General features: G+C 39.1%; 1 protein-coding gene across 1 annotated transcript in view; it reads left to right on the forward strand.

Moving 5' to 3' along the window:
- The window catches only part of pamr1b (peptidase domain containing associated with muscle regeneration 1b), a 45,948-nt gene that overhangs the window by 23,451 nt on the left and 5,994 nt on the right, over window positions 1–16,503 (forward strand). Inside the window, exons 5-12 of the mRNA XM_081355415.1 lie at window positions 1,863–2,080; window positions 7,635–7,742; window positions 7,988–8,158; window positions 8,340–8,528; window positions 9,490–10,311; window positions 13,003–13,188; window positions 15,893–15,959; window positions 16,149–16,381. Of these exons, the coding sequence (XP_081211541.1) occupies window positions 1,863–2,080; window positions 7,635–7,742; window positions 7,988–8,158; window positions 8,340–8,528; window positions 9,490–10,311; window positions 13,003–13,188; window positions 15,893–15,959; window positions 16,149–16,381 (1,994 nt within the window). The remainder of the gene's footprint in view (window positions 1–1,862; window positions 2,081–7,634; window positions 7,743–7,987; window positions 8,159–8,339; window positions 8,529–9,489; window positions 10,312–13,002; window positions 13,189–15,892; window positions 15,960–16,148; window positions 16,382–16,503) is intronic.

Genomic DNA, 16,503 nt, shown 5'->3' on the forward strand with positions numbered 1-16,503 from the left:
TGAACTTCTATCAAGTCAGCAATATATGTAGAGGCTATACCATGCAAAAATGTAAAAACTGATTTTACAAAAAAAAAAAAAATTGTTGGTACTCAATGCTTGAGTAACAACAAATAACCTATAAACATAAAATAATTTAAGTAAGGGATAATGTAGAGCGAGGCGGTTGTTATAGCGAATACAACCCCAACAGGCTGATCTGGACCCCGACGCGAAGCGAAGCTTGAATCCTGAAGGGGTTGTATTTGCTATAACAACCACCTCGCTCTACATTATCCCGCTTATTACATGGCTACCTACCAAATAAATCAATAATTTGACACAAAATATTGATTTAAAAAGGAGTTTATTGATTTAAAACGATTATATTGCTTCCGCTAAAGAAAATAGTCTGTTCCGTCTCTACGGTTAGAATCCTGCGTCCATAGCAACGCTCTGTTTTTCATGGCAACAGTGTGTTATACTTAGCAGCGATCTGTTATCAAGAAATAACACACCGCATTCTACATTAGAATTCAACCAAGCCATGTAATAAGTAATAATATTATACAGTACATAGTAACATTTTTATATATATATATATCTATAGAAATTGATATTTGTTTTACTTTGCACCTGGATAATGTAACTGTTATTGAATGGATAACTTTTCTATCTGTTTTAATTGTGTTTGTGTTTGATTTCGAGTTCGTTTTGCACCGTTCTCAGTACAGTTGCCTGTGTTTTCTTTGTCAGTGCTTATCATGTGTCTCACCTGTGTCTTGTTAATTACCTCGTTAAGTCCTTTGTGTTTTTCTCTCGTTTTCAGTTATTCTTTGTCAGATCTCATCTTTTAAAAAAGTGGTTGTTCTGTTTCCTGTGCTTGTTTCCAGATAACCTGTAGAAGTATAATTTTAAGTTTATTTTGATTAAAGAGAACTGCATGCAATTGGATCCTGCCTTTATTTTCCATTTTATTGCATCCCCTTGCTGACAATACGATTCAGTTTACAACCCCAAATCCAGAAAAGTTGAGACATGTTGTAAAATGCAATAAAATCAAGAATCTGTTCTGTTTTAAAATTCTCTTTAATCTTTATTTAACTGACAAAAGTACTGACAAAGAAAATATTTTCATCATTTTCACTGACCAACTTAAGTGTATTTTGTAAATATAAACAAGTTTTGATTTTGATGGCTGTCACACACTCCAAAAAAAGTTGAGACAGAGGTAAAATAAACAATAACAAACTAACAAACTAATACAAACAAATAATAAAATAAAAACAATAAAAAAAACAATAGGCAATCAACACACCAAAATAATGTAAACAAGGAATGTTCAAAGCCAGGGAAATATGTTATCAGATATGTTATAAGCAGTGATATAAGGGGCATGCCTAATGTAATTACTGGTGTAAATCTGGAGACTAAACAATGACACTGACATATTATAAGATATGGAGCACCACAACCAAGGGGTGCGCTGGAAGATGAGTGATGCCCCAGACGAAGAGTAAAACACCTATTTGACAAATAAGAGCCAGTCTCTAAAAGTCTCTAAGCATCATAGGAGTATGTCGTAGTCAACAAACCAAATGCAACACTTAGATCTAAAAGGCCTAGAAACTTTTATTTCCTTGAATCAGTCGTGAGAAAGATGTCAGTTGAGACTCTTAATAGAGCAGATGCGATGCTGTGTAAAGCATTAAAACCTGATTGAAAAACTTAATTTATAGAATTATCTGACAAGAAAGATTGTAATTGAGATCTTTGAAATAAAAGGCAGGTTTAAAATAGGCCATCACGTCACACCATCACTGCATGTCCAGGCACCTGAATCATGTCCTAATCACCTGAACACTTTATTCTCTGTGTCTCAGGTTCATGATGCTCAGCTTGGAGTTTGAGCACAGCTGTCAGTATGACTATGTTGAAGTAAGGGATGGAGACAGCTTGAGCTCGCGTGTGATTGGTCGTTATTGTGGAAATGAACGACCTCCTCCAATCAAAAGCACTGGCAGTTCCCTGCACATTCTTTTCATCTCAGATGGATACAAGAACTTTGATGGGTTTTTTGCCACCTTCCAGGAGAGCTCAGGTAAGAGAGATTAAAGACAATGTGCCTCATTCACCAACCGTTCTTACGAAGAAATGTGTTCTTAAACCCCACTTACGCACTTTTTACGAAGATTCTGACATTCACTAATGTTTTCTCATGTTGTATTTGTTCTTAGCTAAGAACAAAATCTACACACACTCAAGAGCACTCTTACGCACGTTTGAGTGATGACAGTTTGCTCCAAATAATTGGTTACCACATTTTATTTAATTCTACAGTCGTTTACAATGATAGTATTTTACTGTAATGTATTTCTGATCATTTGTTAAAAAAAAAAAAAATCATAGTATGCAAAGAAACTCTAACACTGATCGGTGGACCACTGCCGTCTGTGCGTCTTTTGGACATTCTCCAGCTTGCACACGGTCCTGAAGTGTCATGTCCTTATGTGGGAATTCACGGGGTGTTTTCTTATGCTAATTAGGAACAACTGGCACGCGCTTTCAATTACGAAGACGTGAGATTCATCAATCCTAAGAACACATGTGCGAACAATTCTGTTGTTTAAGAACATGTCATGAATCCGACGTAGACTTTTCTTAGGAAGTTTATTAAGTACAAAGTTAAGAAAATTCTTAGGAAGATATTGGTGAATGAGACCCATTATTATCAGTACGTTCTTTAAAAATATAGTTCATTACATTTCCATTCAATCATTTAGCAGATGCTTTTATCTGAAGTGATTTACAATTGAGGAATACGATAAGCGATGCATCTGAAAGAGGAAATAAACACAAGAAATGCTATACTGAACGATGTCTGAAACGTTGTATTGCTAGTTTAAGATGGAACAGATAGGGATTAAGGAATAGTGAGACTATATAAGTTGAGTGTTTAAGACTCATATAAGACTGTTTAAGACTATTTAAGACTGTTTAAGACTCATAAAGACTGTTTAAGACTCATATAAGACTGTTTAAGACTATTTAAGACTATATAAGACTAAGTGTTTGCAGAAGGGATGAGTTTTGAGTTTTCAGCTGTTTCTTGTATATTGCCAGGGATTCTGTCCGGATAGGGTTGAAAAGATTATTCCACCAGCAGAGATTGACTGAGAACGTTCCTGACAGTGATTTTGATTGTATAATGTTGAGCGGAGGCAGGAGCGTGTGGAGCTCGTGGCTGTCCTGTAGCCAAGCACCAATGCGAGCCACGGTGTGTGACATGCTCTCTAGGGCCCGTTGAAAGCAGGCGTGCTGCTGCCGTCCTGATACGCATATGCATGGATGGAGTCATCTCATAGTTTTTTTTCTTTTTTGTCATATTGGTATTCGCTAGTATTCCCTCACATTCTATTGAATTAATAGGAAATCATCTGATTTTAATGAGAAAACATAACCTAATGAGTCAGCGTTTTCCCTGCACATTCTTACAATGCGTCCTAAACATTTACATGGTTATTTATTTAAAGGTTGGAATTTCCCCTGCTTATTAAAAGTTACATTAATCTTCATCACAGTAGCAAATATCAGATCAGCTGATGGACGAAACACCTCAATATTTATTTGACAAATGTCAAAATGATTCTTCTGAAATCTGAGTACAGGATTGTGTGAAATTCACCATGCACAGTTATACAGTTGTATTTCGAAGCAGTAAAGAATTAAATTTGGTTACATTTTGGCTAGTAAAATGCTGGTCAACAAAAAGACATCAAGAAAGAATATACACGCTTCACAACTCATTCAGAGAAATGATGCTGAATGTGTATGGATTTAAAGACATGAAGCTTTATATCCAAGCATTTATACTGTCGCACCGAGATGATGCATGGTAAACCTTGGATCAGTAAGTAAGTATTGTGTAATAGTGCAATATAGTAATAGGGGCTGGTATGTACTGTTATACATTTGTTGTATATTCAAATCAATTTCTGCTAATAATCCCAGATATACGCACAATGATGTACATCAAAATTATATTTTGTGTTGGTTGAGATTCCCGTGTTGGCAGTGTGCCGTTGACACACCCTTAATCATTTCTATATATCGCTTATCCTGCCCGAAAAGACCATAAACAATTAATTTACATAAAAACTCATCCTGTCCCACTGATGCCGCAAATCAGGTGATTTTAGGTTAATGTTTTGGCTGTAAGTCAATGGTGCCATACTTTCTTTCCTAAAAAAATAAATACAAAATTAAAAGAGAGAGAAAAAATTGTGTGTGCACACTGAAGATGAGGATGAAAAGGATGATCACAAGATCAAAAATCCACATTTCCATGATATATTCCTGGGGGGAAAAAGAATGAAAAAAAGTTAAGCTTTACTTGTCTTAAACTTCTTTAGAACCATTAAAGGGGTAATTCCATGCTTTAACCACTAGATGGAAGTAAGTTTTAAGTCTACATTTTTAACAGGTACAAATCTTTAATTGTTTTTAAGGTTTCTTTGAATTGCACCAGTAGACGTTCAAAACGTCACTGTTTTAAAGCAACTCATTTTATTTTAGATTGTTTTGTTTATTAATTATTATTATTATTTTCTTCTGCTCAACCTAATCTAACCTTCACCAGTGTAAATGCTTTTGTCCCCTCTTGCATTTAGGAAACTGGTATTCTGAACAACATGCCTAAAAGACTACTCTAGATCTGTTAAACAAATTAGGCTAAACACTTTTGCTGGGGCTGTTACGAGGGGAAAGGAGAAATGAACCGAGGATTTAGGGCAGAATTTAAAAAAGGATTGGAGAAACTGCAAGACAATTTGTTGAAGTCTGTAATTTTACCGGATGACAGAAGCAAGTGTTTTTAGAAGTGGAACCTACCATCTGAATTTGCTCCCCATGGTTGTTTGAGAGAATCTTGGGAATTAAAATAATCATTATGAAATACAACAAAATAAGTGTCCAAATAATGATATGATTACTTCTGTCCTCTCGTCTTAAGTGTCGGGTCCCGTAGAGGTGGAGGAGCATATCCCTAACACACCCCAAACATCGGGGAGGGGTAGGGTGACTAGATCTCTCAGAGTCGTATACGGGACGGACAGGCACCTTTACCCCCACCCCACATATGCTCATGACAATAACATTACCTATTTAAGAAACGTATGTAGTCTTACCTAAAAATGCAGATCAGTGGGAACAAGAGGGTGCATCAGCGTCAGTTTTGTACTTTTCACTGAAAGCAATTTTTGCCAGTGCGCTATTGTCTTTCAAGAGTTTATCGTAAAGTGCAGAGTAGTCCAGTCCAAAATGAATCTCCACGGCCAGAGATAAGACTCCAAAGGAGCACAAAGGCAATCATCATCTGGCATGCCACCAGCTTCAGCGAGGGTGTCCATCTGCTTTTTAATGTCAGAGGGAATAAATGATTCATCCAGCCTGGCCTGCGAGATTTCTTTCAGGTCATGAATGTGTGAAGCCTCTTCTGTGGCAGATATATTGTCTTGCTGTACTGTGTCCAGTGTGAAGTGAAAAGTTCCTGTTTGCTTAAGTGCAAATCCAAGCCAAAGTTTTGTTCAAAGGTTGCTGAATGTGTCTCTTAGAAACTTTGGGCATTTTCTTGAGAAAGAAAGAACGCATGCAGACCATCGAAAAGGTGAAAGTGAAAGTGACACGTGACGGCCAAGTATGGTAACCCATACTTGGAATTTGACCTCTGCATTTAACCCATCCAAGTTAATGCACACACATTAGGAGCAGAGTAGTGAGTAGTTAACACACACACTGCAAACGTGGATACACACACCCAGAGCAGCGGGCAGCCTTTGTGTGGCGCCCGGGGAGCAATTAGGGGTTAGGTGCCTTGCTCAAGGGCACCTCAGTCATTTCCCACCGGCTCTGGAATTGAACCAGCAACCTTTGAGTTACCAGTCCAACTCCCTAACCACTAGGCCATGACTGCCCCTAAGGTGCCGAATTCGTTCAAGAGAGAGGAAACGCATGTTACCGTGCTGCAGTGATAGTCCAGCTGTACAAAGCCTTTGAGCTCCTCTACACGCACTGTGTAGATATGCAAGTATTGAGTATTGTGGATGATGTGTGCCCAAAATCTCCCTTCCCAGCTTCAGCTGCAGATTTCTCCAGGTCTAGCCTTTACAAGCTCTCCTAACACCGCCAACGGTTTTGTTAGTGTTATCAGCACAGAGAGCAACTACTTTTTGATCAAGGCCATATTTTTCAACGACGTGGGAAATATATTTTTTTATGTTTCCAAATCCGGTCTCACCTGGCAGCGATGAGAGTTAAATTATCTTGACTTTTACACCCTCTAGTGGATTAAATGATTGCACAAGCACGAGGAACAATTTAATGTCTTCCTGGTTGGACACATCCACAGTTACTGTGAGAAAGGAGCACTTATACAAATCACGCTGAACTTCAGATTCGCAAGTTTGCTTCACAAAAAATGAAAAAATAATCACTGACACTTAGTTTAGAACACTTACTTTTAGCGGCGTCCACATGCTTTTTTGTGTGTTAATATACTGCATAATGTCACCGCGGCCTCGGTGAGCAATAGAAAAACAAGTCCAAAAAAGTATTTTTGAATTGAGTCCAAATCTGAGTGACCTCGGAGTCTACAAGGGGTCTCGGGTCCGTCCGTTCGCTGGGAACCGACCAGACATAGGAGAACAAATAGGAGAATCCTTGATTGGGAAATTACAGTCAGTCAAACGTTAGCTATAATGGGAGACTCCAATCTGGCACTAATTCCTTACTTTACCTCATAAATGGGTGCTAGAATAAAAAAAAAAACTTCAGTCCTTCCACAGAGATTGTAGTTTTATCAGTGAAGTTAAACAAATGGAAGCGGCTGCAACAGCTTCTGGAAACCTTCCAAGGTCATTTTACCAATACACACATTTTTGTCCACCTAATCAACTTTTTGAATGGAGTAGATAAAAAATATACTACAGTTGATAAAATAAAACCCTAATGAAAATCATAAAAAAAAGTCAATACTGCAAAATAAATTGCTGTGTCGTACAGAACCACATGGCCCGGTTTGTCAGGAATTTGGGTTGAATGAAGAGCGAGGACTCAAGGATGCGGAGCAATGGGCTTTGTTAAATAGCAAGATAAACACAATGAACATAAACCACCCTAAAAGGAAAGAAAACGTGGGAGCTGGACTAGACAAGACTAGGGAGGATGGGGCAAATAAAGCAATAGCAGCAAGAAGGGTGTTTAAGATAATAAACAGTGGAGCACATGCTGTTTGTTTCTTAGTGCCGCACAAAACAACACGAACACGCAGCCAACGAGAGCTCTCACCACACTAAACATGATAACATGTAAGCAAACGTCCCGATGAAAAACCCTGTGTGCTACACAGCCGGTTAGAAACAGGAAAGCATGGTGCATGTTGGGACCCTGATGTTTTGGACGACTATATTTCAACTGTGCTTCTGAATAGCAGTTTTCTTGCTAATGATCATTGCAATTTTGTCTTTCAAGAAAACTTATTTTGCTATCCTGTACACATTAATGTATATACTGTTGTGTATGTTTTTGTGTGTCTACAGTATACACTGTATTAATGATGGAACAGAATGACTGACGTGTAACCGTATCTATTTGTGTAGAATGCTCTTCCTCTCCATGTATGCATGATGGCACCTGCATCTTACACTCCTCTCACTCCTTCCACTGCGCCTGTCTGGCTGGATATACCGGAAAGAGATGTGAACATGGTGAGAACAGTCTTTCCAAAAGAGAAATGTAACATTTAAGAGGATGCTAATCCATATGTAACAGGGTTTAGGTATAGACTCGGATTGCAGCTGATTTGTTGTTGTTGTTTTGTTTAAAATGCATTAACTCTCTATGGTAACTTGTTCAATCGCTACCCTTACAGGACAAATTCATGCCATGTATTTTATAAGGTGGCACATTTTATACCATAACGTGTAATGTTTGTATGTGCACGATCTCTCAGTGCTTGAATGCGGAAGGCCTTTGATTCCGGCCCACGGGACTGCAGTGCATCTGGATGTAAGGGTTGGAGGACATGTTCTGTTCCAGTGTGACCCTGGATACACATTAAATGGTTTCCAGATGGCCGCCTGTCTGCTGGATGGGTCATGGAGTACACCAACTCCACAGTGTGGTGAGCACCTGAAAACTCATTATAAGGCATAGATCGGGCTGCAAGGCAATAATAATAATGATGATAATTCAATTCAAATTTGTTTTAATCAGTTTCTCTTAGAAAGTGTCATCATATGCAGCCTCTAATCAATATGTTAAAAAAATGTAATAGTTGAAGCATGACTGTATCTTTTCACCAGTGCCTTACCACAATTGCGGCATTCCTCCAAAGCCAGAGCATGGTGATCACTTCCTTGTTTATGGACCAAATGATGTACTTATTGCTATACAGTATTTTTGCTATAATCAATACAAACTGAACGGAGCCCCTCAGAGAACATGCCTGGGCAACAACACTTGGAGTGGGACGGCGCCAACCTGTGTCAAAGGTACCTGGACTCAGAATTTAGCTAGAAATGTATTCATTGTATGTTAATTAATATTGTCAATTAAGTTGTTATTGTTGTTGTTTCTTCAGTAGCTCTAGGTCCTGAGATGTTTAAAGACAAAAAGAAGTTCTTTAAAGTCTTCTTCTGGCGGCACTGAACTACTAAATCATGCTTTAATTTATCTTTATGACTGAAATCAAAACCATTTCTTTGGGCATTTTTTGGCAAATCCGTGGGTGACCAGATGGCCATTAGTCACTGCTTATTACCAGCTTATTACTAGTACTTATGCTCTGAAGCATACAAGATCTTCAATAGCTATGTTTCCATCCACCTACTGAAAAAAAGGGAAAAAAAGAAGAAAAAAACACTGGATGGAAACGCAAAAATTCTAAAAATGCACATTAAAAAACGTTGCACTCAATTGAGGCAGATAAAAAATGTTATCCGATAAGAAAACATGTGCATAACACCTTTACCTACTTAATTCCTCGATGGGCATTAAAAAAGTCACATGAGTTTGCGCAATGGGATGACATAACTGGACTAACCAGCGGGCTGATCTCATTGCACCGCATCTGAAATGCTGTTTTGGTCTTTCTGAAATGTCTGAGCAAAGTCTGTCATCAAAGTGGTTCAGTATAATGATCTCCCAGAACTGACTCACACGACTGCGTTCCCAAACAGCAGGCACCTGAAAGCAAGATGACGTGTTTATTCCATCTCATCTGCGTGCTCAGAGACTCAAGTCATTTATAATATTTGAAAAAAAGACTTAGTCGCTTCTCCTACTGCAGCAAATAAAAATTTTCTTAGTGATATTTGCCGCCAGTTTATCAGAAAGTGGCGATTTTCTCCCTTTCATCTCACTGGATGGAAATAAATATGCAAATTTCCATATGGAAACATATGCAGCTAGTGCAGTGCTTTAATTAAACCTTTGAATTTCTTCTACTTACAGAGCTAGACATCATTTCTGGAGCAGATCATGAACAGAACAAAGGCAAACACAAACATACTGGACAAGATGAAGTGGGCCATACCAAGAACAAAACTTCAGAAGAAGAAGAAAATGAGTCAAAACCAGACAAAGATAGACCAAAAAATCCTACCGCTGGAAAGGATGATGGAAGACTAGATTTAGAGCTTGGAAAAGATATAGGCAAAGATATTGGGAGTAATTTTGTACAAGAAAAGCCTAAAGTTGAAAATAAGGATACTGACATCAGCATTAACACAATTGGAAAGAAAGAAACTGGAGGGGATAAGGATAATCTTAAACTCCTTGACAAAGATGGACATCTAGATATTAGAGAAAAAGATGGAAGTCCAACAAAAGATTTGGGCATGGATATCTTAGATATTGTGTTGATAGACAATAATCAGACAGCAAAGGACAAAAACAAAGATGGCGGCATGGACAAAGGACAAAAAATAACCGATGGACCCCAATACACGATAGTAACCGAAGATGAGAATGAAAACATTCTTTATGAAATTGATATCATACACAGAGGGAATAACACTGAATTTTTAAATAGCAATGACATAGAAGAGAATTTGGGGACACTGCCTCAAAAAGAAACTGAAGAACTCCCAACAGCTTCTACTGGCAATTACAGCACAGCAATGCTCCCAACAGTGGGCACAACAACCGAAAGAGTGACAACGAGGGTTAAACCTATGGAAAAGGTCAAAGTGGATACAGTAAATGAAAAGACAGCAGAGCAAGTTTTGCAACAAGAAACAAATAGAGAATCTCAATCAAACCTAAAGAATGAAGGTGAATATCCACATGCATCTTGAACATTTCTACAATGATACACATTCATTAGATTGTTTCTTTGGGTTAGAATGAAAACAAACACTATTTATACAGAGAAATGTATGCAACTAATAATCTTTTATAGTGAAGGAGGTGCTGGTTGAACATGTTTGAGAATCTAGCTGCATTCTCCTCAAGTGTTGTTCAGAACTTCACTCTTCCTTTAGAGTCTTCAGCTTGTCAAAGGATAGTCTATAATGGCGCTGTCCTAAATTTGACAATTGATGTGGACTTGGATGCCCTGTTTTATGATTCAGAACTCTTTTGGCTACTGTTCACCTTTTTAAGAAGCTGTACTGATGCAGACTTCACAACTACCCAACATTAAATGGCGTCACCAAAGTATAATCTTCAGAGGACGACCATAGGAGCTGTGGGTGGCATTGAGGACAGGGCTAATGTGACATCTGATTCAGAGATTTAAATGAAGCACCTAGATGCAACAGTCAACTTTAAAGGTGCAAAAGATGATCAGGGAAATGCTAACTTTAGCCTGCTAGCATTGATCCCACCCTCCCTTCAAATCGCCGTCCAAAGCCATGCCTCTTCCAAAACACATGAATGCGCGTTGGATTACAACGAATGATAACGTTATTGGATTACATCGCGTGTCATGAGAAAACCTCACAGTACAGTGAGTAACAGTACTACAACAACCAACGTAAACAACTGTTTGCCTGCCATTCTAGCTCTGTCTGCACAGCGTACATGAGCGCGCAGATGACGAATGATGTCTGCGTGAACAGGCTTCGCAGTGGTATGCAAACACACGCTGACTGACAGGGAACACGTTATCATTTCATTCGGACTGAATGCAATGATTGAACGAACATTTTATGGTCCTACACCTTCCATAGACGATATATATTTGATAGGGGTGTGACGAGATCTCGCGATACTAAAATGTGATGAGATTTCCCGCAGAGTGAAAAGCTGTCTCGCGATATCACCATGACGGAGCGTGAGGGTGAAATTAGCATAGAAAATACGTCACCGCTACATTCACATTAAATTACTGCCTCCACTGTCGTTTTGCTGTTTTAATACAAATAAAAACCATTGTAAACTATTGTAAACGTCTGCTCTGCTCATCCAGCACGAGTTGCAGTCGCACACAGTGCAGCAGGAATCACAGTTCACTGATCGCGTGAAGATGGCGGAGGATTCGTTTCGCAACAGAGCCTAAACGTCTGATAAATGTCTTATCTTGTAAAATGCGCGCTCAGCACGGCTGCTCCCAGATACTGTACATGGAGGACGTGCGATCGCAAATCCGAAAGTGAAAGTAAAAAACGAGCTCCCTGATGTGCGCAAATTAGGCTGCATACAATAGCCTGTCTCCCAATATCAAACCTATCTCTGGACTGTGTAGTTGTGGCTCGGGTCTCTGTTTTGGTCTCTGTTTGCACTTTGAATATTGAGAGAGTACTTTGATTATGGTTTGCACTTAATAAGACTAGGAAAAACACTGTTATTTATTTTTGTTATTTACACTGTTTTTATTTTCTTTGTTCAATTTGTGGAAAGGAGTTCAATAAGGAGGTTCAACACAGCCTCAGTCAGAAGTTCTGGAAGTTCATAATTCATGAACAGTAAGGTCTGAAGAGACTCGTGAAATCACGCAGGAGAGAAGCCAGTCAGTTGAGTTTGTGGCAAAACCTTTTACAGTGCTTGTATATTGTAGTCTTTCAATGCATTTGATAATTCATACTTATAAAGTAGAACTGAAATTACATTCATTACAAGATTATTAGTTAAAACATTTCAAAATGCACCTGCGGACTATTTTCCAGTCATGAATTTTGTCTTTGAGGATTTCTATTAAATAGTGTACAAAAATCTCGTCTCGTGAACCCAATCTCATGTCTCGTCTCGTGAGATAAGTGCCTCGTCACACCTCTAAATTTTAAAATATATATATTTTTATACAAAAATACATTTAGACCGCTCAACATAGTGATTGCTATCAGGATATGAGGACAATTTCAACCAGCATAACAAAAAAGGTTTCTGTAGAGAATCACCTATTGCACCTTTAATTAGCAATAAATCAAAATAACAAACACTCAGGAGATATCAGGAGAATATAAAATGCAGGAGCGAAATAACCACTAACCAAAGACGTAGTAATAGACGAAAGAATAGACTAAACAGGGAGTATATACAGTATACACTGACTAAATGAGTGAGGGGCAGGTGGACACAATAGGTTGCGATGCTAACTAACAGGCACACTAGGTCGACTAAGTCAAGTCAAGTATATTTGTATAGCGCTTTTCACAATACAGATTGTATCAAAGCAGCTTCACAGTATTAAATTAAAATAATACAACAAGGTATAGGTAACTAAGGAAGACAGGAAATAAACACAGGAACTGGGAACACATAAAACTACACCAAAACTGAACATAAACCTGACATTGGTTCTTTTTAGTCTATCAAAAACATACAACACAACCAGTGTTGTCCGATTCCCAAATGATCCCAAAAGCATTGTAAGCCTAAGTTGATCATAGAGACCATTGGTGGCAATCTTTCTACAATCAACTTAGGCTTACGATGCTTTTGAGAATTGCAGCCCTGATAATTTAGCATTGGAATTGCATTTTTTTTCTTTCACACTCTCACACTTTCTCTTCTCTGTCTCAGAGGGTGAAGGGAGATCGTGTCCTCGACTGGCACCATTGTATCATGGTTACTATGAGTCGGTACCTGGCCTCATTCCTGAAACAGTGGAGTTCTTCTGTAACCAGTCGTACGGTCTGAGTGGCAGCTATCGCAGGACGTGTCAGACTAATGGTACCTGGTCTGGAACCCAGCCCGTCTGCATCAGAGGTCAGTGCAGTCTTAGAATTTCTCTCTTTCAAATATATAAAAGTATTGAATGAATTAGAATAATTGAGAATAGCTTAATGAGACTAATTAAAACACACGATGTAAGACCCATTATGTTGTATTGAATGTTTGTTGTGATTCCATTGTTTGACACTGTGGGTCTAGTATATACTGTAAATGAATAAGTATGCTAAACTTATTCTAAATGAAGTCACAATAGCCCTGTTGAAACCCCACCAGCAGATGGACATTCTCAAAACGTTCCTAGTCCTGAAACTGACACACAAGCTGGTGTTGGGATGTGCCCATCGAAACACTCTCGGCCTAAGGACACGCCACTGGGCTTTCTGTATGCACCAATGAAAACTGGTGGCTTGGGAATTCCCAATTTGGGGACCTCAATTCCATTGCTACAGAAAACTTGATTTGACAAACTCCTCTCAGGTAATAATTCCATCGAAAGAGCCCTGACTGAACAACCATATTTTAAGACAATTCTGCGCAAGATTAATCTGCAAAGCAGAATTCGTAAATAAACTGCAGAGGAAGCAAAGACAGAGTGGACGAAACAGCTCCAAGTCTCTGTGGACGGGAAAGACTGTGAATGAAGGTGTGGATAGAACAAGTTATCACTGGCTTGAAAAACTTAGCAATGTCTTCTACTGTCTTCATTTACGGAGCATTTAACTTTGTGAATTTAATTTCCTGAATATAAAAGCAAGGGCTGCCAGAGGGAGGAATAAGACGTTGGAAGATACAAGATGTCGAGGGGCCTGTCACACAAAGCAGACATTAAATCACATTCTCCAGGTGTGTGAAGTAACCCACGATGCAGGATGCACCCCATATAAACGGGTAGCAAATCAAACAGAGAAAATGCTGAGAAAAAGTGCAGTCCAGATGTGGGTAGAACCTATAATAACTATGTGAACGAGCTTCCTAAAACCTGACATAATGGTAGATGCCGGCTGTAAGATTACCACCCTTGATGTATCCATAGTAGCGGGTTGTCGGATTGAAAAGAGTTATAAATTGAGGATTGGAGTCCCTGCTCCTTCAGGGACATCAGACTCCCACTTGATAGGCTCAGAGCTTGGAAATGCTATGATATACATGAGGAACTTGAATACTTACGTTAAGTACCTTGCCATTCTAGATGACCTGCAATAGCAGCGACGACCTCGCCACAGCTCACTATTAGCGCCTCTTTAGGCGCCTCAAGCTCAAGTTCCGCCACTAATGATGATGACTTGATAACTTGATGTCAATTGCCAGAAAGTAAGAGAAGTCATGTGTATAATTGAGAGAAGCACAACAATTTTTGACGGTGTCAGGACATGTGCTTGTGGGATTACTATGTGTTTGTGTATCGGAACTGTGAGTTTAAAATTACATCTTCAAGCTTTGTTATAAATAAATTTGATAAACTCAGTACTGGACTGGAGGTGTGTCTTGTTCGATCTCACACATCAGAAACAGCCCTACAACACCTCTAATGCCTGCTATAGACTGCAATTTCGGCAATCCAATAAGATCATTACAAATATCACTGCAAGACATGGATCTAATAAACTTGGGTACGACGTATATAGACTGTACGATGATGACACCTATTGAATTGTAGGCTACGACGCAAGTTGTTATAGAAGAATGAATGAAGCGCACTCCGGCAATTGTGGTTTTTATGTGGACTGAAAAAAAGAGAAGGAAGCGAAAAATGAGGGGAAAAGAGGCAAACTTAGCATGCCAATTTTGCAAATGGAGCTTGAGGTAAGTAGTTTTTAGTGCCATATCGCGCTGATTAATACGCCATTTCATGTTGCATTTGTATTGGCTGGTCAGTAAACGTAACTCGTAACTGCAAACACACTGTGAGATGATCATGCTGAATTTCTGACACTGTCAGAAAATTATTGCAGGCTATCCTTGGTCGCAAGACCTTGACAACAGCCGTCTTTGAACCTCACTCACTGTACGACGTAGCACACCGTTTAGGAGCCACAGATACAGAAATCACAACGATTGCTCATCTTTCATCTGGGACAGCCCAAAATCACACATTGTGTACTGGGCATCATGGTCCATTGTCACTTCACATGGTGCTGCTCTGTACCAATCACTTAAGTGTCTGGTTAAGTTAGACTTTTACATGAAACTTGCAATCTACACCCAAGTGTGATAACAGACTAAAATACCAAGTTTCACATTAAAACAACTGCTAAAGTGGAGTAGATATGGGGGTGATTAGGAGGTTATTATAGACAGAGACGTGGGCAAATGTGGCCCAGATTCCAAAGTTAGCCTACTACACTTTTCAAAAGTAATCCTGATATTTTTTTATGACCACAGACCAATCAGGACCTCAGTAAAACTTCTCACCTGAAAGATGATGCTTTTTTGCAGTATAGTGTACAGTGTTACTCTACTGAGGCATGAGGACATACAGGGTCACTAGCACCTTAGTTTTCCCAGGCAGTTTCCAATCCAGACACTGACCAGGCTCACCCACGCTTAGCTTCGATGGGAAACAAGGCGAGGGTTACAGAGCGATCGCTGCTGGCAAATGTTTTCGCATTAACAACACACATTTTTGAGAAACCCAAGATATTTAGAATATTAAAACTCAAAGTGTTTTTATAAATACTGTGCTGACATCAGTATTTATGAAAACTAAGCTGTGTTTTGTCTGTGTTCTTATCCGCAGCCTGTCGAGAGCCCAAAGTATCTGTGCTGGTCAAACAGAGAGTTCTTCCTCCCCACATCCCTTCCAGGTACTATTTCACTCCTGACGGCAAAACCTGTTACATCAACACATATGCAAATTTAGTTTGACTGGTTTTCCATTTAATATTGTGATATAATTCTCCCATTCCTTCCAAAGCTAAATTTTCAAGTAACACAGTTTATGTAATATGTGAACTGTAAACTGTATTTCATTTATTCTGTATGTTTTTCTTCAGGAAAACACCTGTGCATAAGTTTTATTCTTCTTCTGGGGCAACCAATTTCTTAAGCGAAGTGTGGCCCACCCAGACCCCTTTCAGCCTCCCCCCGCTCCCACAGGGGTTTCACCATCTCTACACACACATTGAGTACGAGTGTATGTCACCGTACTACCAGCACTCTGGAAGTGCACGCAGAACCTGTCTGAAGATGGGAAAGTGGAGTGGACGTCATGTCTCTTGTTCACCAGGTGAGGGCGCACATGACCCAAAACAAACAGCACTGCAAGAGGTGTAGCGGGCTTTGTTAAAAGAATAACTAATTAAAAAAATCTTTCTTCATTTAATCACCCTCACGTCTTTCCAATCCTGT

This window comes from Scardinius erythrophthalmus (genome assembly GCF_964197995.2).
Source record: "Scardinius erythrophthalmus genome assembly, chromosome: 24".
NCBI classification, from domain to species: Eukaryota; Metazoa; Chordata; class Actinopteri; order Cypriniformes; family Leuciscidae; genus Scardinius; species Scardinius erythrophthalmus.